This window comes from Actinia tenebrosa, unplaced genomic scaffold (assembly GCF_029948245.1).
Source record: "Actinia tenebrosa isolate PJP-AT-01 unplaced genomic scaffold, QUT_ActTen_1.0 PGA_scaffold12__29_contigs__length_12842862, whole genome shotgun sequence".
Lineage (NCBI taxonomy): Eukaryota > Metazoa > Cnidaria > Anthozoa > Actiniaria > Actiniidae > Actinia > Actinia tenebrosa.
Window position 1 is genome coordinate 1,150,043 of NW_028292572.1, and position 26,744 is coordinate 1,176,786.

Below are 26,744 nucleotides of genomic sequence, written 5' to 3' on the forward strand. Positions count from 1 at the left end.
TCTGGGAAGTTGGACTTTGGCTTTTCCTCATGCTTAACGGGTTTCGGCACGGGCGATGGCTTCCCAATAGTAAATCGCTGTATACCATCATCACCCAGTTGCACCAACTTCGCTTGTTCTAATAGCGAATTGCTGTATATCAGGTAGCCACCAGAGTAAATCCCATCAGACCTTCTTTCAAACATACTTGGGTCTACATTTGGAAACTTCTTCCTAAATGCTCTCCAGTTGGCATAATCCCGGTTGTCGTGATGTGGCTGCGCCGCTACGTCATTCCCAAAAGCGTCGTACATTAGTATATAATGGATGTTATACCTTCAGCACCTCAGTTGTACCCAGATGTTCCCAACGAATTGAACGCCGAGAACTTTCGTTTAAACAAGGCGAACTTAATACTGGCTTACTTGGAAGGGCAAGCGAAACACTATGAAGAGGTTAGAAAAAAGTACGCTAGAGCCCGAAGCATCTTGCATAAAATCGCGATAACTTCCGGCTCCATGTCCGTGGCGTTAACAGGCACTGGCGTTGCTACTTCGCTTACCGGGCCTGGAATAGTCGTTGGCGTTCCTTTAGCCAGCGTTGGAGCCGTCTGCGGCATCGTTTCCGCTGTTACGACAGGCATTATAAAGCAACTGTCCGGTAAGATATCCAAGCACGACACTCATATAGCCCTAGCAAGAGCAAAGGCTAACACCATCGCCGACTTGGTCTCCAAGGCTCTGCGGGACCGCCGCATAGACGACACGGAGTTTTCTTTGATCCTCGCGGAGGAAAAGAAATACGGCGAATTAAAGTCGGGCAATAAAAAAACCATCGTGAAAGATCTGTCCGAGGAATCTCGCAAAAAGATCTACCAGGAGGCAAAAGAGGAGCTCCAAAGAAAGCTCGCTCAGTAGACATCTGCTTCGAAAAGAACGTAGGGGGATTTCGGCTGCACATTTCATCTTCTCGGAATCCATCCTAACAGCGGGTGGTTGGGGTCTATTTCACGGAATATATCGTAAATCACGTTAGGATAATACGTAATCTTCTTATTTAGCCGACAGAATAACCACTCGGCCCTTTGCATATCTGGGACATCCGGAATTTGCTTACCGGTAATTTCTGACAAAAGATAGGGAATAGCTTTGTAATATTTCCCTAGTCTTAATTTTTTCAATGTCTTTCGTAGACTTTGTGGGGTTGGCTCTTCTAAGTGGTCTATGATTTTCTGCGTGTCTAAATATATCGGATGTAAACCTTGGATATGACTCATCCAGTCTCGGAAGTATCTTATTCTTTTGTATGGGGTCTTCGTACGACCTCCATTGGCGTAATACTGCTCTCTGGTAGCATTTGGTACGGCATTACGAATATTCTTACCACACTCGTAACACTGTGCTGACGTGTCGTCTTCTATTTGCATTTTTTTACCACAACACCAAAAGGGTTCTGGCTTAGGTACGATAACTTTAGGTCTTAGACAAATTATGCAAAAGTTGTTAACAAACTTCTTACATTCATGCATCGTATATTTATAAGATATTTTTACCCTCCATTTGCGACCCCAACAGAGCAGCAGTTAGGCACATTTCGCGCTGCATGCGGATCGCGCAAGACCCCCTGTAGGGCGGGTTACCGACCTCCAAAACCCCGGGGAAGGCTGGTGTTTCTCGACTTGTGATTTTTGACAATGCCGGCAATTCGCGCCTCCGCCTAACTGCTGCTGTTTCAGTATCGTTATCGACTTGGAATGTTCACACAATTGGTATAGGAGCCAAAAGCCAATCAACAAGATACAACTTTCTTAGTTTCCAGAGCCTTAATTTCGTCGAAGCATTTCGAAATGTCGAAGTATTAGGGTGAATTTTACTTGGCCCGTAAAAAAAGGTTGTATAAGTGACTAACAGTCTAAAAAAACCCAAAACAAAACATTGGATTTAGAGTGATTTGACTTGGCCCGTAAAATAAAGTTGTATAATCAGTGACTAACAGTCCAAGTAAAACAAAAGAAAACAATGGATTTAGAATGAATTTTGCTTGCCCCGTGAAATCTATCTTTGACAACTATATTACTTATTGTAATAACAAATCACGCCGTAATAGACTGACCACAGTATATCCGTGAAACTTTAGTAATACTAAATAGCACAATTTCATGCAAATTCCATTGTTTTCTATTGTTTAACTAGCACTATTTTGTACTATTTAGTAATTAGTGTTTCACGGATTTACTGTGGTCACTTTAGTTCAGGTCTTTATCTTAGTGTTCAGCGTTTCAGAATCAGTCTCTATCGGTTTTTTTCATGACTCTTTTTTATTCTTATTCACAACCTTTGGAACGCTATACCAGACAATATTAAAGCTCATAAAATATTTGAAATATAATGAGCGCGCTGATTGGCCCTACCATGTTTAGGACAGATACATGTTCGCGCAAATCGTTCAAACTTATTTTATAAAAGCAATATAAAATGGCTGCTTATGTCTCTGTATTGTGATATAAACAACTATGGGAGGTGTAAGGGCACTGGAAATGCAAGAGACAACCCTGGGCTACGCTAGAAAAACTCCGATTTTAACCAAGCTAGAATTTTTGTCATTAACTTTTGTGTGTGTGTAGTAAGTCTTCGAAAAATCATGTCCAATTTAAGTCTGTAGCGGGAGTTATAGCCGTTTCAAGCGAGGGAGCACATTAAAATTTTGTTTGTGTAAGGAAAGGTATTGTTCTTGGTTGATCTATCTAGCGCACGCAATACATCATGTGACAGGCGTTCCTCGTAGTGTTTTGGTTTCGGCCGATCCGAATGGCCTACGATCGTGTAAGGAAGGTAATGCTGAGTGGAATAGCAAGTTATTCGTCGGTTTTCGGAGTAAATTCGCTAGCCCGACTAAAGCAAAGAACGCCTGCCATAAAGTGTAGCGCAAACATCGTTCCCAGGGCCGCCATTTTGTTTTGGAGTCGGGCCGAAAGGACCCTGGGAACGATGTTGAAACAAGCACTACAAGGAACGACTGTCATATCTTAGATTACCTGCGATAAAATCCAACACAAACAAAATTTTTAACGTGCACCGGCTTGTTTCAATACAAGTACCAGCGCACTCTGAGCCGAGGGTCGAGCCACCTTAAGAAACGTAAAACCGCCTAAGCATAGCTAAATGCGGGTCAAGATTTTTGCATGTAATTTATGTTATTCAAAAATTGTAATAAAATGTATGTATAATAAATGTATGTAAACCACGATCGCATGTTTAAAACTGTAATATAAACACGTTGGGTGCTGTAGAGCAAAGAGTAGAGCAACGAACTTTTTAAATTTATTCTGAGTAAAATCAATGTTCCGTTTCTATTCAAAGATGGCCTTTCTTCTTTCAAAAATATAATAAGCTCATGGTGATTTTTTTTTTTTTTTTTTGTTCATCAGAGAATTAAAACCAACCCTGAACAGAACGTCCAATCAGACTCAGTGAAAGCAAAACGTTTTGTTTGAATATGTACGTATATTTACTTTGTCACACAGTAATTCACGCTTGAAAAATGATGACAGGATGTCATCGAAACGTCAAGCAATTCTTGCGTTTATTTTCTTATTCAAATTCTTTCCCCAGACTGACTCATTCATTATTTGATTAATCCCAAATGTCATCATAAATCAGTATGTCTATAATTGTACAACTCGTGAATAAAAATCGTTCGTGGCACTTTACGTGGAGTAATCTCTGCATATTTGCTATACGGGTATGTGCCGCCTATGGTTTTCGGCTTTTGGGTCTGGGGTAGGGTATCATTTTTTGAAATTTATAGTCTGGGATAGAGTTAACGATTTGGTCGTTTTTTGTTTTGTTTTGTTTTGTTTTGTTTTTTTTGTTTTTTTGTTTTTTAATCGTCTGGCGAATAGGCTACGCTTTTTGCCGGCTAATTGGATCCTTTCGATTTTGACCCGTGTTATTCGCTAATTTGATCCATTCGATTTTGACCCGTGTTATTCACTAATGGGATCCATTCGATTTTGACCCGTATTATTCGCTAATGGGATCCATTCGAATTTGGCCCGTGTTATTCGCCAATTGTTATTCGCTATACTCAACCATTAGACCTTTTTGCTTTATCGGTATTTTCGAAATCCGTGCACCATTTCGAAATCTGTTCGGCACTGCCGACCATCAATATTGTGAAGAACAAAATATGCTCTATGCCTATGCCTTGACTCTGAGGTCTTGCCGTGTACGAGCAGAAGAAATATTGGACTTCAGTTTATTATCCACGATGCTTCTTGTTTGTGGAGATGTTGGAGAGGAGCTAGACGTTTTAGAAAGACTATTTCCAGATTTCAGAGGGCACAGGCGAAGAGGAAATGACGTATGGTCCGAGCTACTCAATATACCACCTTTATTTTGGCATCTGACTGGTGAGACGCCAGAGACGTTTGAAGGACTATATCAGACATCATATCCTTGGATTATCCAACCAAGCGGACCCCAGGTTGCAGCATGTAGGTCTACCAAGGCGTATTCGACCAACCTTGCTTAATCCAAGAAATCGTCTTTTGGCTGCATTAATACGTGGTTTAGACAGTATTGTAGAGAAGAGCTGGTTTGTGCATTTTTTCAGATAAGCGTAGCAACAGTTAGTGACGAAGTTCATCACATCATTCCCATAGTATGGTACATCTTAAGAGATCAAATTCGATGGCCAAATGCTGCCGAGTGGGCAACATTTAGGAATAGCTGGGATACTTTTCCTAGAGTGATTTTCATATGATCGTGAAAGAATAGGCAAACTAATAGTTAGTAGTAGACTCTAAACCAATGATTTTCTTTTGTTCTTTATCAACTATTACAAACTAAATGGTCTATTTTCTTTCACGGTCATGTGAAAATCATTCTAATGCAGTGGGTGCTATAGACTGTACCATACATCGAATATGGAGACCATCTGTGAGGCAAGCGACCTATTATCGTGGCGATAAGAAAACACATTTCTTGGCTACCATCGTCATCGTTAACACAGACGGGCTTCCTGTTTACGTAAGGGCAGGGCACGTATTATCAATGCGTAACGGACGTACATGAAAAATGAACAAAAGTCTACAAGGTCTACAAACCTCGCCTAAAATATCCTTTTTCAATAGTGCATATTTAACGACATATACGCTAGATGCCCGCGCAATTTCTTCGCATCGATTTTCGATTAGTTTTGTGTGCGTACACTGTACGCTAATGACGTCATTCCATGCACTTGTCCCTCATTTTTACCGAAGTATATCTTTTTTGTAATTGAGGGAATAAAGATTATTCGTAGAAACCGTCCATTATAAAGCTTTCTTTCGTCCAAACACCGTACAAGTGCTCGTTCACCAGGGTTTACGCATATCAATTATATCTTAAACAAAGAAAACCACATTCCACGGGCAAATAATTATCACCCTTTGTTCTAGGGTGCACGGATTTTGAAAATACCGATAAAGCAAAAAGGTCTATTCCATTTTGACCCCTGTTATTCGCTATAGAGCGTTTTCACGTGACGTCACAGCGGCCATTATGGGGTACCAAAACAATACATTTTCTATTCTCCGGGAATTGAACTCTATTTTTATGCAAATACTGTGCAGAAAGTTTCTATTGTTTATGGCTGCCTTCTCACGTGAGTGTGAACGCTCTATACTCAACCATTCGATTTTGACCCGTGTTATTCGCTATTGTTGTTGTCGTTTTCAGAAGGGCTATTCCTGTGCAATGAATACAAGGCCCAAAGCCACCAGCGCATCGTAAAAGAGCATAACGCTATAAAGGCCGTTTAGAATGATGGATGGAACTACGAAACAGAAACAGCTCTGCATGCACTTGGAGTCCAGCACGCACAAAAATTCATGGTCTAATCAATTATATTTTTTCTTTTTGCCAGAATTTCAAAATTTGATTGGTTTGAATTGTCACAGTAAAAACACAAGTTCTGAGCTCGAAAAGGCAATCACAGTGTTAATTATCTGAGCGATGATGGTATATATTTATTGATACCATAGTTAAACCGCTTATGAATGCGGGAGCATGAACTTGCGTATATTAAGTTCTGGGAAATGACGGTTGAGATCACATGTGATATTGATTTCGTGACACACATGGGGATTTTGGTTTCGGATTCAAAAAATTACGTATGATCAGATTTCCCGAAGAAAAAAGATATCTGTATCCCATCATATGAACCATAATTGATTTTATTTAGTCACCCTGGTTAATATTTTTCATTCCTTATTCCGGTATTTCTGATAATTCTCATATCCATTGCCCGTGCCTCCCCTCCCTGCAAAATATTAGTCCCTTGATTTGACCACAACAGCGAGTTTCCGCTGACTACACAAACTTCCTGCTTGCAGGCCTGGAATTTATTTTAGCAGCCATTTTGTCTGCACAAGAAAGAATTTCCTCGTATAAATGGCTTTCAAAATACCCAAAAATATGTGCAAAACCTTTCAAATTGATAGGACGTGGTAATATTATATGTTTGGAAGGTAATCGTGATGCCAGAGGAAGCGTGTCACATGGAACTTGAATGATGTGTGGAATTAATTTACTTTAGTTTTAATATTTGACTGATTACATCTCATGACTGTCATCGGATACACATGGAACCAAAGCAGGAAGAAGCGTCAAATTTCATATTCTGTATATATTGCTATAGTTGATCCTAAAGGCAGCCGAGTGTAGTCTCGTGATTCAAACAAGTCGTCTTGCTTGACTTGGTTTCATTATTCTTTACGTAGACTTCGAGTTTTCTAGATCTAGACTAAGCTTATTTATCATGAATTACTTGCCCAAGCGTTTACTGTTTAGCCAGAACTCAAGACAACACATCAGCAGGCTTAAACATGGATCTGCTCTATTCTGATTACTGCTTTCGTCGGTATTTTAATCTTATCCACAAGAAAAGAGCGTTTAAGTTTTTAGATATGCAGGGTCCCATGCAAGATAAAGCAGAGAAGTTGTTCCAAGTGCTCGATTCTCTCAAGGCCAACTCCAACGAGGTCCAAATAAGTTGTTGTATAACCGAGCTAGCGCACACTTTGGGTGACGTTTCTACAGAAGAAATACATCGGTTGCAAGATGAAGATTCCTATCTAATTGTACAAGAAGTAATGGAGAATCACTTCACGAATCGTGATATACAATACTATGGGATCTTTGCTTTGTACCGATTGATGGAAGAGAGTGTAAAAATAAGAAAGGAATTCATCCGCTCAAAGATTCATGACTTTGTGATGAAAATAATGAAAAATTACAAAAGTGAAGCAGTAATCCAGCAGATTGGTTGCAGAATTCTTAATATTTTGGTGGAAGAAGATGCAAGTGTAAGGAAGGGCGTAGAGAGCACTATTCAAGTCATAATGCAGGCAATGAACAACTTTGTACAAGACGAGGAGCTGCAGTTGGCTGCAATACAAGCCCTGACAAAATTAATGCAGTATCATGTTGTAACCAACAGTTCCAACAGTTGTCTAGAAAGTTTTGTGGAGCAGAAGTTTCATTTATTGGTGCTAGATATCCTTGAGGAGCACATAGCGTCAGGTATTGCATCCTCTTACTGTAGCTACGTAAATGATTCAAGTATATTGTTTATTCGGTGTTATAAGGCTGCTGTCAAGCAGTGCATTAACACTTAAACATGGTATTTGGTTGAATAAACATTTTTTTATGCAGTGTTATAAGGCTCAGTAATTCAGATGAAGAATCTAGATAATCTGCCATCAGCCTGTGCGTCAACACTTATTCATAGTTGGATAACTTAAATGATGAGCAAATTACAGTGTACCTTTATACATAAGATATACTCAAATCCCAAGAGTTTGACCACTTGTATTGCATAGTCTGTGTTAATTTCAATAGACATGATGATGTCATCATTTATGCCATTACGCTATTGACAAGGTTCATTTCTTCCAGCGATATTAAATGTAGTAGTGTTCTGTTAATTCACAACAAATTTACAAGTTTTATATCCAAAGTTATTGGAAAATAAATGGATCTACCTTGTAAAGTAAAAGTGCTAACACATAGTCTGATTACATATGCACTAATTGCCCTATTTCACTATGACGTCACTGCTTGTTTATGTGGGGGATAGAATCGCCAAATCCAATAGAAAATTCAACAAAATTTGCTCCTAGCAAAACAGTTTAATCTAAAATGGCCTGGTTTTCAGATATAATATGTGTTAATATGTACTAAAAAATACTCTGAGAGTTTGCTGGATATTCTACTTCCCTTCGTGGATTGATATGGGTTTTAGAACAATTTTCAGTGAATTTGCGTTGATTTGACCCCCTTCGACGACCATGATCCCTTGTGTTTAAACAATAGATTGTTTTGATGTAACGTCATAGTGAAATAGGGCAATTACATGAGAGAAAGAAACACATCAATTTTTACTGCATGGCGTTACATTACTCAAATACCACACTACGAGTCCTTAGGTTTAGTCTTTCAATCAAAAGATTGCAAGTTTATTTCTGTAAAATGCATAAATTATTTTCTTTGAGCCTTTAACAAGGAATGTTTTGTTATACTGAGGCAAAAGAAAAAAATACTTTGTCTTCTTCGACAGGTATCTTAGATCAATGTCATAATGTTGCGGTAACATGGGGGTAATACCAATATATTTTAAAATGTTCATCGATGCATGGATAAAAACTATATGGATATAACAATCTCTTTGGTAGAAAAATTAATGATAAATACCTTTCAATAATGCTTTCTAAGGTATTTAATATATTAATGATATATTCTTTACATTTCAGGTGAAGTTGTGGAGGAAATTTTCCAGCTATTCACTGTTCTAGGCACATTGTCATGCATTTGTGAACAATTGTTAAAGTGTGAAATTGCTTCCGTGGTACTGAACGGAATGGAATATCACATTAATGCAAATGGCGTGCAGTGTGCGGGACTAGAGTTGTTAAAATCATTAGCAGGCAACACTGAATATTTTCAAGACATTTTGGTACAGAAAAACATTAGTAACATACTCTTGAAGATCATGCAACTCGAAAATCACATGAAAAGTAATGTTGTACAGAAGAATGGTTTGAAAGTTTTTACCTTAATATGCAAGAAGTTACTCCAGCTCTCAGAAAACAGTAAGTATCAATAGTATTATTTATTATATAATTACCAATGAAATATCTATTTTTCTCTATTTCAAAAAATTGATATCTTCACATGTGAAATTAACACCATTGCGATGGCTATTCCAAAATACACGGAAAGAATTGCCTAAAAAAACCAAAACATACTTCATTGATAATTATATAATAAACAGAATATTACATGGCCAATGAAATATCTATTTTTCTCTATTTCGAAAAATTGATATCTTCACACGTGAAAATAACATGTTATTTTCACACGTGAAAATAACACCATTGCGATGGATATTCCAAAATACACGGAAAGAATTGCCTGAAAAAACCAAAACATACTTCATTGATAATTATATAATAAACAGAATATTACATGGCCACTTGGAGATAGGAATTTTATCTTCTCGTGTTGAAAATCTCTCACTCATTCGCTAGGCTCACTCATGAGAGATCTTTTCAACACTTGAAGATAAAATTCGTATCTCCGCGTGCCCATGTAATATCCTCTATTTATTCTCCTTTCCAAAGCTAAAATAAATAACAGATTATATGGTGTAGTTGCAGTAAATCAATCGATCATCAATTTATCCATCCATCCATCAATCAATCAATCAGTCAATCAATTTTGTTTAACAGAGGACTACACTGTACAGTACATGTAATTCAACTGATAAACTCGTGGTTCTCTTTTAACGTCTCTAGTTGATTAGGGATGGGATGGCCATTAACGTGGGCATCCCAGCCATCCCATCTATCCATTTGCAGATATAATTCACAAAGGTAGCACCTTCTCCTCAGTTATTTTAAGACCCTAAGTGTTGGTCCGGCTGCATGGCTTGAACCACGACCTTCAGCACAATGGATTGACACTCTAACCAACTGACCTAGTTCGGTGGCAGGTGACTCAAATCAAGTTTTTCTGAGTTTGAAAACCAGAATATACAGTTGGCTGTTAATTCATAAAACAGCCTCCGCGTAGTCCAAGCAACCTTGTAACAGCTATTCCTTTGCTATTTCTTTAGAAAGAGAAGTCACCCACTCCTGGCTACAACATCTTTTAGTCACCATGGCAACTCATTGTGATGATACAGATACCTTAATTATTGCATGCAAGGCTATTTCTAAACTTGGAGAACATCATCCAACTATGTTAATGTTAGTGGACGATGATCATGGTGGCGTTCCTTTACACAATGCTATAATGGCTGCTCTTGCTCTATATATAGACAATGCTGAGATATGTCAGGTTACCTGCAAGGCTATATTGTGTATTGCAGAAAATTCCATTGCCATCCAACAGGTAATGATTGTTTCATCTTTGAAAAAATTGATTCATAGGCAATGAAGTCTGGAGTATATTTCATTTGATATACAAAAAAATGGCAGGCTTAAGTCACAAAGCAATTATTTCAATTTGTAAATCAAAATGCTGTATTTTTTGTTTTAGAATATTTTGATGGAAATTTTGCTTGTTCACAATTCAGGATTTTTTTTTTAAAAATTAAGAGCATTCTTTGTACCTAAAATATGTCACAACTTAGATGTTCTATTAATCATTTCGGAAGGGAAGCAAGAGTGGCCTTGTGGGGCGAGTGCTCATCTCTTACCAATATGACCTGGGTTTGATCCCCACTGGGTTTGGTGTGGTATGTGAGTAGATATCAAGGGTTTTTCTCAAGATTCTCCAGTGTTCCTTCGTAAAAATCAACTAATACAAATATTTTCAGTGGGATTTCAGTTGATGAAGGGCCAATTATTTTTTTTCTGTGGAAAGCCACTGTAAATCCATTTATTTATTTTTAATTATTATGATTTGAATTTTTTTTCAAACAGTCCTTGTTTGACAAAGGGGTCTATATGTACATAATACAAGCAATGCAACAACACCCTGTTGCCGGTGTTCAACAGTATGGTTGCCGGTCTTTAAGAATGTTATGTATGTCCGAAGTGAAGAATATGGAAACCATTATGGAGTGTGGTGCATGGGATGTTATAACTAAATGTCTTGCTAAGTAAGTAAAACTGACAAAGCTATTTCAATAAATGAATTTTTGTGCTTTTATGTTTTCTGACTAAAACATGAAAAATCACATTTCATCACAACACAATCACAACTCAAAGTTCATGCTTCATATTCCAATCAAAAAGGAAACTACATTGTTCGGCTGGGAATGTATTACAATTTACTGTGTGCTACTCGGTCTCAGATTTCATCATCTTTTTCTTTCAGCTTTAAAGAAAATGCTGGTGTACAGCAAGAGGCGATAGCAATTATGGCTTTATTGCTGACAGACATCGAGTTCTTACGTGTCCAGTGTGTAGTAGAACGCTTGTATTTATCGGTACTAGAGGCCATGAGGAAATTTGCTGACAACCCAGAAATAATAGAGATTTCATTGGAAGCCATTGGTAAGTCCTTTTTCTAGTTCCCATCCTTTTTGGGATGAATCGTGAAAGTGCATTTTTTAATCTTATGTTGTGTAACAATTCTTGACCTAAAGTAATAAAACTTAACCAAGTGAGGTATAGGAATAGTGCACTAATCTTATTTCTCACTTCTTGGGTCTCAGGTTTGATTTCTGATTTCCTGAGCATTACGATCGATATGTCAGTTAGATCAGCCCAGAGGTTGTTTTAGGGTTTTATCTGTGATTTTGCCATACCCTGACCTAGATCAGCCCAGAAGTTGTTTTAGGGTTTTATCCGTGATTTGGCCATGCCCTGACCTAGATCAGCCCAGAAGTTGTTTTAGGGTTTTATCTGTGAGTTGGCCATGCCCTGACCTAGATCAGCCCAGAGGTTGTTTCAGGGTTCGATCTGTGAGTTAACCATGCCCTGACTTTGATCAGCCCTGAGGTTGTCCTTTCAGGGTTTTATACAATACAAAAGATTTGCTTTTAATTGAAATCTAAACTTCAATGCCAACAGGTGTTTTTACAGCTTGTGAGGACCTTGCTGACTTCATGGTTGAGGCTGGGGTTGTGCGGACATTCTTGAATGCAATGGACACTCATTCACATGTTATAACGATTCAACAGAAAGGATGCATTCTAATCCAAGTGTTATCAGGGTAAAAATGATACAATACTATTGTTTTATAAGGCATACCGAGATTGAGCAAAAACCTGGGTCGAGTTGGCATTGCAGTGCATTGTGGGACTGATTTATTTTCAAAATGGCGTCAGTTTTGTCCCCTAACGATCCCACAATGCACTGCTAGTTTTTATGGATAGTGGAGCATGGAGGGCAGTCTTTGCACTTTAAAAAACTACTATTAAGATTGATCAGAACAGACCTGAGTTTAAAATAACTGAGCAATTTCATACTGATTTCAGTTTTTTTTTTGTAGTTATATCAAAGGAGAGGAATGTGTTGCTTCAGTGTCGTCGATCATCAAAGCAATGCAACGTTTCGCCGACGACGAGTGCGTCCAAAAAGAATCTTGCGTGGCTCTCAGACTCATCGCGCAAGTCGACGCCAGCAACAGTGTAACCCTCGTGAACCAGTGCGTCCATGAGAGGCTTTTTGCTATTCTCGATCAATTCAGTGATGACAGGAAGGTGATTGAACTCGCGAGTGACGTCCTTTGGTTACTGGGATGTCAGCGTAATTATAGTTCACTAATGTTGCTGTCAGCCTGCGCGGGTGGGCTGATCAAAGGCGCTCACTGTTTGCTCCAAGTAGGAGCCGATGTCAATGCTGGTGAAGGCACAAACACTCCGCTTTGCGCGGCGTGTAAAAATAACAAAGAAGAAATGGTCCGCTACCTGTTGACTCAAGGAATAAGTGACGTCCACACAGCACTTAACCTCTGCTTAGAGATGGAGCACCACAACATTATTGGTATTTTGCTGCAGAAAATAGGGCACGATAGAGAAGCAGGGGTGATATCCTGGAATGGCTTGAACCTTGGTAGCTTGTATCCTGATTGGCTGTTACCTGCTCTTTCGGGTAGCGCCTTCGGGTTGGCCGTCGAGACGCAGCGATGGTGCAACTACCTACGAAGTGCGGAGAATGCGTTTATTCAGCGCTTCAAGGTCTTGGAAAAGTTGCTGGATGTAGCGGTCATTAATAATATTTTGGATCGCAATTATATCATAAGTACTGTCGTCGCTCATGCGTCAGATGACAGCGACGACGACGAAGAACAAACGTTCTGGTCGAGCAGTGATGAGGGTCCTTCCGAGTCGAAAATCCTTACCGAGGAAGCCCCTTTGCGAGTTCGTAGTGTTTCCGGTGCTTCACTCCCGTACAGCTCCTACGACCCACGCGTTGTGGTGGCTTTGAATGTGGGTGATCCTATCCTACTTCCTCGTAGAAGAACATTTCGATCCATTGAAACAAAGATTAGCAGGAAAAACAGCCCTCCCTCGCGGCAAAGTCCCGAGTTTTCGATGATTTCTCAAGGTAGAAGATCTAAAAGCATGTCAAACATGAACTCTGTTTTGAAAACAGCGAGTAAACCTGCGTGTGTCGATGAAGACTTGTCAAGATTAAGGCCAGGATCGCTTAGGAGAACGGTCTCGGATGTTGACAAGAATGACTTGGTCACGACGACCCCATCCTTCGAACTACCAGGCATTGCATTCATGTATGATGGCACGCCAAGGCGACGGAGTGGGACCAAGAGTACAGACTCTAGCGCGTACGATGAGCAAGAAGAAAACGCACATCGAGAGAGGAAGACCTCTTCTAGAATGCAGAACCGCAGAGGTACCGTATATACTGACTTCCCAAGCGTAAATGGTGCGTCAGTTCGTGTCATTGATGTCTCTGGCAACAGAATAAGAGACTTGAGTCGCTTGGAACAAGCTGGGGATTACTTCTTCATACGACTGGCAAAGGTCCAGAGGTTAGAACTAAGTAATAACGAGTTATCATCTCTTCCTAGTGCTTTATGCCAAGCCATGCCTCTGCTGGAGCAGATTAACTTGAGTCGCAACGAGTTTGAGGAGTTTCCGTTTTGTCTTCAGCTCTGCAAACGACTTAAAAGCCTCGATTTATCGCACAATAAGTTACAGTTAACCCCTCCCAGTTCGCCATGTAGTTCGGTCTTACTTGGATATTTATCAATAGCGAATAACTCGTTGAAAGAGTTTCCAGAGTGGCTTGCGGAGTCCTTTCCCGGAATCACCAAACTATCTTTATCTGGTAATGAAATTGAAAAGTTACCTTCAACAAGTCTGAAGATGCGTGGATTGAAGATATTAGATTTGTCTCGTAATAAGATCGATCAAATACCAGATTCTTTCCTGGTGGAGTGCAAGAACTTGGAGAATCTCAATGCTTCTTGGAACGAGCTCTCAACGCTTCCTGAAATCTCCACCAATTCTTGTACCAATCTGAGGACACTTCGACTTGCACACAATAACCTTGCTCAGAAGGAACCTTTCTTCATACCACGTTTTATTTTGATGCTTCCTAACTTAAAAGCGTTGGATTTATCACACAACAAGTTGACCCACCTTCCACCTCCAACCAAGTGGATGACCAAACAGCTCAAAGAACTTGTATTGGACCATAACAATATCAAAAGAATTCAACTCGATTCCGACGTCACTAACTGGAAGAACCTTGAGAGGTTGATTGTCAGTCATAACGCTCTCAGGAATATCCCGAAAGAGATTGGTCAGCTGGCGTCCCTGATGTCACTAGACCTGAGTCATAACCCAGGGATAAGCAGCCTACCAGACGAAATGGGTCGACTGTCCAATCTATGGGACCTGCAGCTGACGGGTGTCAAGCTCGACCTTGAAGAATCTTTGCTGGGCAATACCAAGAATATTATAGCGTTTCTACACTCCAAGCTGATGAATTCCGTTCCTTATTACCGCATGAAGCTTGTGACGGTTGGTCTTGCAGGACGTGGTAAGACAACTCTCCTCAACCAGCTTCTGAAGTCCAAGGCGCCTCCGTCACAGAATGAGTTAGTTATACGTGACTGGGTAGTGCGTGACACTAAGGCAACGTGTCGACACTGTCAACACAAATCTGTGATCTATACTATTAGCACGTGGGATTTTAAAGGCAAGGAAGAGCTCTACAATGTGTATCAGGGACTGATGTCGTCACGTACTCTCTACTTGGTTGTCTATGATGTAGTGAAAGGTGGCCAGGAGTTAGAAGAACTACGCCCTTGGCTCCAGAATATTCATGCTTGTGCGCCAGATGTACCAGTGATGTTGGTAGGGACTCACCTGGATAAAATACCCAAGGAGCGCTACGAACAGGTAAGTTACCGTACCGTACCGTGCCGTGCCGTGCCGTGCCGTATGTTTCTCTAATGTGGACTTTGTCAACTAAGAGCAGGGTGAACCATCGACGGATCACCCTGTTGAAATGAGTTTTGGACTGCGTCAGTCTCTTCGCTTAGTCCACTGACGTTCCAAGTAGCTCTCCAATCTTTAGCCACGGGTATCTGTAGTATTTCTTACTCAGCTTCACAAACAGAACCTTAGTGATACCAGTATTGTCAACAACATAATTTCCCCTAAAGAGGGTCAAAGGTTTGATCAAAACGTCGGGAAAAATGGTTTTTATATTATTTCTATCCAGAGAAACATTTTATTCAACTTTATCTATGACACCTGGATCCAAAAAAAAAGTATTTCCAGAAATAATATAGAGTACTTTTTTATTCATCAGGTTCTTGACCAGATGAAAGAGCGTGCTCGTTCGCTATTCATGAGCCCTGGTTTACCAGAGATCAAAGCTCACGTCGTCCTCAACTGCACACAAGAAACTCCAGGCATTCAAACCCTCAGGAATAAGATCGTTGAATTGGTTAACAAGTGTAAGTGCAAAGGACACTCGATACTTGGATCCTGTGTGCCACAGAAATTTGTTCGTCTTCAGAGATTAATCTTAAAGGAGGTGGAGGGATTGGGCAACAGAATTCCAGTGCTGAGATTGAACGACATCAAGAAGCTTTGGAAGATGGAGAGTGAGGAGGTTATCAACGAAGGAGAGCTGGGCCAGGCTGTGAAATTCCTGCACGAAGCTGGTAAGTCGTGGAATCATGTAAGGTTGTAAGGTGCTGTGTTTTGGACACTTCTAGATAAATTGAAAACGCAACTCTTTGTAAAAGAAATCCGCTTTGGGCTTTAGCTTCACCGTTTCCCCTCCCCCCATACATACACAAACGTAAACAAAAATACGAAGTAGTTACCCTTTCCACTCACCCACCATTGTGTCTGTAATCAACAAAGCAAAATACCCCTCCCATTAGACGCGGGCTTATATGCGATAATAGCTTACCATTTGTGATGGTATTTAACTGGTATCTTGGCGCGAACTCTAGTCCCAAATGTTGGTCTTCTGTTGTTTTCCTTTCTCGATGCTATAGAGGTGCTTCAAAGTTTGTTAAATAGTACTCCGTTCTTTTGTTTCCTTCACCAGGAATAATTGTACATTACGACGACCCTGTGGCTCATTTGAACGATTTATTCTTCGTGCAACCCGAGTGGCTGTGCCACGTGATTTCCAGTGTCGTCTTGGTGCGCAGTCCGAATGGCCAGAAAACTAATGGAATAATAAGAATAAATGAGCTAATCAATTGGATAAAGGATGAAAAATCCACCGTTAAACTGATTTTCGATATACTGCCACAGTTTTTAAGGTATGGAGATGGCAAAAGAGTTCTTTGTCTTGAACGTGATGTTTTGCTCATTTCAGACCACGTGTCATTCCCTTGAGTATCATTTCTTTGTTTAACGGTTGCGCATGAAGACACATGAATAAGAATACTACTGCAACCCTCAAAACAAACCCTCGAAGCACAGGAGAACACTAACAATAAGCTCTACTTACGTACGACACTGAGCCCGCTGGACTTGAACCCGGGTTGCATTGGTGAGAAGCGAGCGCTCTCACCTCTACGTCGCCCTTGCTTCTCAGCTAGCCTAATATATCCCAAGGGGAGGGGTGTGGTGATTGAAGGACCAAAGAAAAATACTATACTTAGAAACTAATCTCTCACATTTCTATTAATAGGCTTCTGGAACGCTTTGGAGTGTTACTCCCAATAAGCGACTCAGAATTCTTGATGCCATCCAGACTACAGCCCAAGCCTGCGTCAGTTGATCTACCAGACCTGACTCAAATAGACACGTATTACAGACGGCTCTACCAATTGGCGTTCGTACCGTTAGGCTTCTGGTCCAGGCTTATCACTAGACTGCTGCTGTTTTTTCCAGAGATAACACCAAAAGAGGGGAAAGCAGAGACAAGTTACGAGGTGAGACAAAATGAAACCTGAGGGGGTGGGGACAGAGACATGTCACGGGGAAATCGTCACGAGGCTAGGCAAAATGAAACCTGAGGGGGTGGGGACAAAGACATGTCACGGGGAAATCGTCACGAGGCTAGGCAAAATGAAACCTGAGGGGGTGGGGACAGAGACATGTCACGGGGAAATCGTCACGAGGCTAGGCAAAATGAAACCTGAGGGGGTGGGGACAGAGACATGTTACGAGGTGAGACAAAATGAAACCTGAGGGGGTGGGGACAGAGACATGTCACGGGGAAATCGTCACGACGCTAGACAAAATGAAACCTGAGAGGGTGGGGACAGAGACATGTTACGAGGTGAGACAAAATGAAACCTGAGGGGGTGGGGACAGAGACATGTCACGGGGAAACCGTCACGAGGCTAGTGAAAATGAAACCTGAGGGGGTGGGGACAGAAACATGTTACGAGGTGAGACAAAATGAAACCTGAGGGGGGTGGGGATGGTGTTGGAAGATAATAGCCCTCTATTGTAGACCCCCTTGTATGTGACGTTAATCTTGCGGTCAAACTGAACAGTGAAAACAATTTTACACGATTTTACAATCTAACATGTTTTCAGAAATCTAGGGAGAAGTAACAAGTGAATTAGGAAATGGGCTCTATAGATTATTTGCACGTTATGTCGTTGCCGCCATGTTGGTGATATTTAACAAAATATTTTTCATTAGCTTCCCTTGTTGATACCAACAACATGGCCGCCATGTTGTTGTCTTTTGTCATTTCTTCTTGATCCAACTTTGTCTTCATTAAAATGTTTATTGTTAACGTTGTTAGACTTAGATTGTTGCCAAGTCGATGACTTATGTGCATTTGGAAGTTTTGCTTTTAAAATCCCGCGGTAGATGCGCAGCAATTACCGTGGTATGGCATCCTATATACCACGGGAATCAACCAATCAGATAATATTATTATTGTTGCAGTCTCCAAGTATAGACTACTGGTGTGATGGTATTCAAGTCAGTTGGACGACGCATTCATTTTTCTCCGTATTTCAAGATCCTACTACTCAATTTGGACACAACGTGCTGGCTATTGTAGTACCATCAAACGACAATGGAGTGTGCCTACTGAGTACCTTGGTTGATCACGTGGATACTCTCATCGAAGAGTGGTTTCCAGATCTCTGTAAGTCTTTTGTGAGGTTGAGAAAAACACCGAGTCGAGTTGGCATCGCAGTGAATTGTGGGACTGTTTGAGGGGATATATTTTCAAGATGGCGTCCATTTCGTCACCCAAGACAGTCCTATAAAGCACTGCTATGCTAACTCGACCTAGTTTTTTTCTCAACCTCGGTATGGATAATATTCTACAAGAGAGTATGAATGGGATACTATTTCCTATTAATAATAATGAAAATAATAATAATAATAATAATAATATTTCGCTATTTCGCTGCGCTGTTTACCATGTAAATTCAAACTCAATAAAGTGTCAATGATAATGATGATGATAATAATAATATTAGAGTCTACTCCGCCTACAAGACGGGAACAACAGACAAGAATAATGTCACATGCAGAATGTGCGGCGAGGGTTCCGAATGTCTGGCACATGTACTAGCTGGATGTCCGTCTCTTGCACAGTCCAAGTACCTGGATAGACACAACGCTGCTTTGAAAGTGTTTTTCTTTGAGATGCTAAGAGATCTCAAACTGGCTGATAGTACACCCCCATGGTTTTCTGATGTCAAACCCAAACCACTCTACAAATCAACTGACGCTGAAGCATACTGGGATGTACCTGTATATGCTGACCACATGTATGTACGATCTAACCGTGTGGACGCGCGTTTCATCGACCACAATAACAAGAAAGTACTCATGGTGGAAATGAGCTGTCCGTGGGTTAACAACCGAGAAAAGAAAGACAAAGAGAAGACGAAGAAGTATGGAGCACTTAGACTTGAGCTCACAAAACAACACCCAGGATACATGATCTTGCAAGTGAACCTCATTTTGGACGCTCTTGGAGGTTGGTCTAAAGAGATGGAGCCTGAGATGAAGAATATCTTTGGAGCAAGATACAAAGATGTATTACTTAGAATGCAGAAAGCGGTATTAAGCTGCACAGTAAACATTGCAAGAACATTTAAATTAATCACATCTTAAGGACATTTCAAACATTCCAAGTATTTAAACTGCATCTTAAGAACATTAATAATTGGTTTTAAGTGATTGTATATATTATTAATCCTGTCATGCTGGTAGGTTACGAAATTACGCCCTATCTAGCTTACCTAATTAGCATTCAAACGTGTTTACTGCTGATAATATTTCGCTATCTCGCTACGCTGTTTACCATGTAAATTCAAACTCAATAAAGTGTCAATAATAATGATAATAATAATGATAATATTAATATGTACATTCATAATGCGCTAACTCGAAAAATAAAGAGATTGTAACCTCGCTTCGCCAGTTTGCCCTTAATTTCCCTTCACGTACTCGAGGTTTCAATGACACCCTGTTCGTCATGTGCAACATTAAGCGTCATTTGAAATGTTTTGCGAAAATTAGCTTATCCTTAACGACAGAGCTAGTGGCAATTGGGTGACGTGAGAGACATTGAACGACATAAGATTCGACCGTAAACCCGGGTGACATAAGTAACATATTCGTATTTTTATATTCAGGTTGTGTAGACCCCATCCAGTGTTTACCATTGGTTAATCGTTTATGTCCTTGCATCAAGTGCGACAAAGAAAACTCTCATGCCTTCACCATCGATGAATGTGTCGAACAGGCTTTAAGGTTCGAAGATATTGCTTGCCCAAAGACATCTGAACTGTTGCCAATCGAGAGAGTCGCCCCTGATGTAGCACTGTCTGACCTGAAGCACAAAGAACTGGTCGTCGATGAGAATAAATTGGTTTTGGAACAAAAGAAAGATTGTGTTCTTGGTGATGGTGGTTATGGGACGGTGTATAAAGCTAAATATATGGGCAAGATGGTAGCTGTTAAGGTAATTAGAGGGTTGCAACAACTTGTTAAAATAGTCTCGCTCTTAGTGAGTGGGGTCTCTATTAATGTTACACTCAGAATTATTGTATTTCATATGACTAAGAAACGCTTACGGTATGGTTTCCTGCATGGCACAGCGCGGAAAACGTCATCTGTTGGACCAATCACGGCATTGCGCGGTTGCTGTTACCCTTTCATCCAATCAGAATATTCAAACACGGCACATTCACGGTCACGGCACGGCGCGTTTGTACGTGCGCTTCTCACCTTCATACCTTCATTTTGTGCCGGGTGAGGAGAATGAGGAAAGTAGTACAAGGGAAAGTGACACGGCACGGTCCCAGAAGCGCAGAATTAGTGACTTCAATTGAACCAATCACAGCGCACAATATTCCTTTTATGAATCAATCAGAATACAAGCAATCTAACCGTCACGGTCACGGCAAGTTTAAACCATAAGCTTTTCTCGTGAAATCTGCTCTTAGGCTCAGCTGATCAAGCGTCGAACTTCACATGAGCCGAACCTAATAGAAACAATGAATACGAGGCGGTTTTCTTTGAAGTCATTAGGTTCGGCTCATGTGAAGTTCGACGTTCGACATGTGCCTCAGTGAAGTTTCAATCACAATGCGCATATTTTTTTTTACGAAACTTTGACGGTGTTTTATTTGCAGGTATTTCATACAGAGGGTGATGTAAATCCTCATCGGTCTTTCCGTCAAGAGGTGACCTTCCTTGCTCATCTACACCACCCTAGTATAATATCCATGCTGGGTGTGTCTGTTCGACCAAGAGCCATCGTGCTCGAGATAGCTCCTCTGGGATCGTTGAGTTCGCTGCTCAGTAAAGGAGAAGTACTGAGTCGAAGTCTACAACACCGTATTGCCTTGCAGGTTAGTTATTGGACTTGTGGCCCTCGTTCCATGATCGCATTGCAGTTTAGAATCGAGAAGAATCGGAGAGAAAAACCCTCGAATCACGGGAGATCAACTACAAACGTAATCACATTTGACACCGTGTTCGGGAATTGAACCGGTGGGGGGGGGGGGGGGGGAGGGGAGTACTCTTGCCCGTTTAGTGTAGGGATGTGCCGCTGAGCCCTCTGAACCCTGACCCTGTTCCAGAGTAAAATCGCTGAAATTCATACCCTGTTCCAGAGCCAGATCGCTGAAGAAAACCATACCCAGTTCCTGTATTGTGAAAATAGATACCTTGTTCCAGAGAGGAGAGAGCGTGGTTTCATATACCCTGTCCCAGAGCGAGAGCGATTTTATATACCCTGTTCCAGAGTAAAATCGCTGAAAAGCATACCCTGTTTTGCGGCACGTACCCGTATGGCGAATATAGGGGAGTGCCCCCCCCCCCCCCCCGGGAATTGAAACTGGGTCGCATTGGTGAGACGCGAGCGCTCTCATTGCTACGTCACACGTGCTTCCTCACCGTAGCGTGAACCAATAAAGAGTTTGGGGAAGCATTTATTTACCACTCTCTATGTCGTATGAAAACAAGACAGGCATTTAGCTCAAGGAGATTTGACTTCTCCAGTTACTCATTTAAGTCTCATTTTCCTTCCCTTTTTAGATCGCAGAGGGCTTGGCATATCTTCACCATCATAAGATAGTATACCGTGATCTCAAACCACACAACGTGCTCATCTTCTCTCTATCCCTATCCATCGTTATCAACGCAAAAATATCAGACTTTGGTATAGCGCGCTACGCTACGTTATACGGCTTGAAGTCATCAGAAGGCACCCCAGGTTACCGCGCTCCTGAGGTTGCTAGGGGAGACGTTGGTTATAATAAGAAAGCGGATATGTACTCGTTCGGCATGTTTCTGTATGAACTGGTTACGGGTGGTAAAAGACCTTTTGAGGATCTTCGGTTTCGTAACGAACTCGACGCTGCTGTTTTGCAAGGACGAATGGTGGACCCTATTACAGACTATGGTTGCTCTCCTTGGCCTGATGTGGATAACTTGATTCAACATTTACTTGAGCCGAGATCTGATATGAGACCTACCGCTGACCAGGTAAGAACACTTTGACTGAACAGTTTGGTCCTTCGATCATCAATCTATTTATTCATTCATCCCTTTGTCTCATTCATTTTATTTCATCTAAGTATCAGTTTATACCTGCATGACCCATTCATGCTCATATTCTTGTCCGTGTATAATGTATATATTTATATATAATATTACTCTCGTATTTATCCATCCTTTCAGATCACTTTGTTTTCACTTCTATTCTTGCTTTCATCCATTGCCGCTCCCATTCATTCATCTAGCCATTGATCCATTCGTCGTCCTATCGCATCTCAGCACAATCCATCCATTTAATCTGTCCATCCCATTTCTATCCCTCCCTCTGTTTTCCCAACCAAGCAATCACTTTTTCATCCATTCATCGATCTCCTATCATCCATTCATCGATCTCCTATCATCCATTCATCGATCTCCTATCATCCATTCATCGATCTCCTATCATCCATTCATCGATCTCCTATCATCCATTCATCGATCTCCTATCATCCATTCATCGATCTCCTATCATCCATTCATCGATCTTCTATCATCCATTCATCGATCTCCTATCATCCGTTCATCGATCTCCTATCATCCATTCATCGATCTCCTATCATCCATTCATCGATCTCCTATCATCCATTCATCGATCTCCTATCATCCATTCATCGATTTCCTATCATCCATTCGTCGAACTCCCATCATCCATTCATTCTTTTGTTAATGCTGACAGGTCTTCGAGCGTCTTTCCAAAGCAGAGCTACTCTGTCTCAAGCGAGACATTCCCGTCTTCAAGGAACAGACAGTCGAATGCATGACCGTTAGAAACTACGAAGAGGATAATCAAGACAAGATTGAAGTGTGGATTGGCAGTGGATCAAGCTACAACAACAGCGGAATCGTATCGTGGGTCAACTTAACTGACAGTCAAAACGAGGTATATTCAACTGAAAAATAAAACATTCTTTGACAGCGTTACTCTTTGACAGTTTACATTCGATATAAATTGTTTACTTGCGAATTCTAATGTCTAAAAAGAGCCACGTACAACCACCAAACCCGCACAAGGGCGGATCCAAGAATTTTAGAAGGGGGTGACTATTACAAAGGTTTTACCAGGAATTCGAGGAAAAGGGGGGTGACTGTTACTAAGGATATACTGAGAAATTTGAGCAAAAGGGGGGAGAGGAGGACTAGTCACCCCTTTTACCACCCCTTTCACCACCCCAGCGCATCCCGTCAAGTACTCATCTTAAGAACTGTTGTAATTGTTCCAGGGATGCCAGGGAACAGTTATCAAAGACACGAGAGTCAAGTGTATGACAGCTGTGAGGAGTGACCACGTGTTAGTGGGTACTCAGTCGGGTAACATCTGGGTATTCGACGCATGGACCCATGAGTGCGTCAACACTCTTCAACCCTTACCGGACTCTGTTGTCGCACTACGGCATTACTCCAACAGTAGATGTCACCTAGACATAGTCATCGCTGGTCTAGCGGATGGTAAGCTAGTCATCTATAAAACCAATGATCTTTTGAACCCGAAAGCGATGAGACAAGTAATTCAGTTGTGCAAAAAGACTGAAGAAGGTGGTCAGTGCACGGAGAAATGCGCAGACCATTCCATTGCTTGTCTTACTATAGCTCAGAAGTCTGTTTTCTGTGGGTGTGGTAATGACATTGTCGTACTGAAGATTTACGACAACATAGAGTTCAAGCGGCGCTGGTCAATTGAAGATCGCCGTAGAGGATTAGTCCGTAACATCGCTGTAGGGTCCCACATATGGACATCTACCAAAGACTCACCCATCATTGACTACTGGGATGCCTCACAACCCATCCTGCGAGGAAGCATCAACTGTCAACGAATCATGACCGATAGTGGATTCGAGGGTCATCCACGTGACATCCGCGTGGTATGCATGATGTTACACGGCCAGAATGCATTATGGGTAGGCCTTGGAACGGGTCATATTATACTACTCTCGCCAACTACGTGTGAGACGCTTTGCATCCTGCACAGATATACAGCTAGTGTGCGCTGTATGGCTACCGCACGTGGAAATACGTCTGGAAGAGCTATTTCTTTAATCGTGACTGGAGGAATGGGCTTTGTAGAAAGGCCAGGATGTAATCAGAAAAAGGCCAAAGGAGAGTTTGGTCATGTTTTAGTCTGGGAGGCTGATCTGGGTGAGCAGGTGAAGCGGTTGGTTAGAGATCATCAGAAGAGAAATCAGGAAACAAGACGCTAAGTGACGCCATGATTAGTTTCAAAATTTTAATTCTTTTATCTATAGAACAGAACATTTTATACTAATGGTCAATATAAGTTTTCATAACTCTTAAATGGCTTTACAATCCGAACGATGTGATTGGATGGTGCGCATTTTCTCGAGTTTTGGTTGGCTCAAAGAGAAAGCCATTTAAGAATAAATTACATACACCTTCTCATAATGGCTGAGGACCGCACGAAAATTAGGCCAGCCAGTCATCTTACGAGGCAGCTCATTCAAAATAAAGGTGGATAGCGCGAATTCAGGTCAAAACAAAAGGGCCAATTTCTATGTTTTTCTTCTATAAACGGGTTTCATGTGCTTTTATATCTTTTATCGTGAACTAATGACTGTGATCTCGTTTTTTCGTGCGCTTGTCAGCAATTATGAAAACGGTATATTCCCTAAAGATTCAGAACCAGCTCCATACTTGATTTGCTCATACTTAAACCCACGTTCAGTTTATTCCTTAATTTTCATTTTTACAAATTCCGTAACGTTCGATTCATTTAACAATATGGTTCTATAAGACGACGTAAGGGGCACTAGTTCATTATGAACATGTCTCTTGAAAAAAGACCAGAGGTATACACTTATTTCAATAAAGTTAGTCACCAAAAACCTAGAAAGCTGAGAACAATGAGCATCATGGGAAGCTTTTCATATCAAAAAGCATGTATATACAAAGCTTTTTTAATGCAAACTGCAGCTCGATGATGCTCAGAAGAGGTGAGACTGTAACCGGTAAAAAATTCGCAAGTCCATGAACAGTTATCAAGCGGTTGAACGTGTAAAATGAATCTACCCATAATCCTGGTTGGCCTCAGCTTTATAGTTTTTCAGGTGACTAACTTTATCGAAATAAGTGTATACATACTAGAGAACTGTACATTTTTATGCATTCCATCATGAAACAAAATTTGGGTGTTTATTCATAGGCTACTGCAAGTCTCCCAGTTTAAATTAGATGATTCGCAGGATTCAAATTACTAGCGTTTTTTTTTTTTTTTTTTATGCGGGAGACACACGAACTGACTTCAAATTACAACGCGTACCGCACGGTACGACATGATGTAACATTGAAATGGCTTCCTGTTTGTCTCCAGTAATTCATCCAATCACAACACGTTAGCAAGGCTACGGTAAGATAGTTATGTCCGTATCCGCATTTATCGAATTATGCATGTATAAAAACGGCACTAGCATTGAGAGAAAATTTAGAGGTATGTTAAAAAAAGATAGGAATATAATATATAAAATGTTTTAGAAATTTAGGGTAGAGTATCTATAAAAAATAAGAAATTAATTATTGAATTATCTAAAAATTATATGTAAATGATATCGCAAAGTATTTAGACAAGATTTAATAGACGTAAAAGAATGGCTCATAAATTCTAGCATTTTGATTGGATAGATTCATTCCATGCAATGACTATGGACCACAGGTCCTTAAGATTAGTTCTCAAGTTTAAGGCCCCGTCCACACGTATCCGGAAATTTTCGTATCTGCAAATTAGTTTTTGCGGATACGAAAATGTTTGCGTCCACACGCAGCGTATTCGAATCGTTTTCACCGTCCACACCTATCCGTTTTCGTAAAATTTGAGGATACGGACACAAAAATTTCCGGACACGTGTGGACGCAACCCGTATCCGCAAAAAAAATTTACGTGTGATACGTGTGGACGGGGCCTAAGAATCCGATATAGTTTTACAATATTGTCTCATTGTACAGTGTATTATAAATACGTTAAAGAAGTTTGAGGAGACTTCGCTTGACTGAACATATCAATAGCTTATGTATATTATTTGAATAACTTTAGAAAATCTGTGTGGTTATCATCTGAACTTAATTAAAACATGCAAGTAAGAATAAAGATATATTAAACATATGTATTGATTATTTGATTATCAGGATAATTGTATTGAGATATCAGCCAAATATTTAGCCTGCTTTGAAAGTGGTGCCCGGACTGATGATAGTAAGTGTGTTGGATTGGGGACATGGGGGTTCATGGGTATCTGTCAGCCTAGCTTTGATGACTCGTTTTTTAACGATGGTTGCATGTCGGTCATTGTAT

At 40.7% G+C, this 26,744-nt stretch overlaps 2 protein-coding genes across 2 annotated transcripts; both read left to right on the forward strand.

Annotated features, from left to right (window-relative positions):
• Positions 1-6,365: 6,365 nt before the first annotated feature.
• On the forward strand, positions 6,366-26,555 carry LOC116291283 (leucine-rich repeat serine/threonine-protein kinase 2). Its single transcript, XM_031698439.2, has 16 exons — positions 6,366-7,544; positions 8,774-9,112; positions 10,138-10,415; positions 10,949-11,127; positions 11,346-11,524; positions 12,044-12,185; positions 12,465-15,345; positions 15,761-16,118; positions 16,514-16,733; positions 17,108-17,351; positions 18,326-18,530; positions 20,038-20,366; positions 21,040-21,258; positions 21,947-22,396; positions 23,124-23,327; positions 23,668-26,555. Exons 1-16 carry the CDS (start codon positions 6,848-6,850, stop codon positions 24,640-24,642), a joined length of 7,899 nt encoding a protein of 2,632 aa, XP_031554299.2. The 5' UTR covers positions 6,366-6,847; the 3' UTR covers positions 24,643-26,555.
• Positions 18,847-19,706, forward strand: LOC148911913 (uncharacterized). The gene has a single exon (XM_089028521.1). It carries the CDS (start codon positions 18,926-18,928, stop codon positions 19,511-19,513), a length of 588 nt encoding a protein of 195 aa, XP_088884647.1. The 5' UTR covers positions 18,847-18,925; the 3' UTR covers positions 19,514-19,706.
• Positions 26,556-26,744: the final 189 nt, after the last annotated feature.

Bases quoted from the DNA above. Each gene is read 5' to 3' on its own strand.
- LOC116291283 (XM_031698439.2), top strand. From the start codon at position 6,848: ATGGATCTGCTCTATTCTGATTACTGCTTTCGTCGGTATTTTAATCTT. The intron at 11,525-12,043 runs GTAAGTCCTTTT...CAATGCCAACAG, and splicing joins GATTTCATTGGAAGCCATTG to GTGTTTTTACAGCTTGTGAG. The intron at 20,367-21,039 runs GTAATTAGAGGG...TTTTATTTGCAG, and splicing joins GCAAGATGGTAGCTGTTAAG to GTATTTCATACAGAGGGTGA.
- LOC148911913 (XM_089028521.1), top strand. From the start codon at position 18,926: ATGTGCGGCGAGGGTTCCGAATGTCTGGCACATGTACTAGCTGGATGT.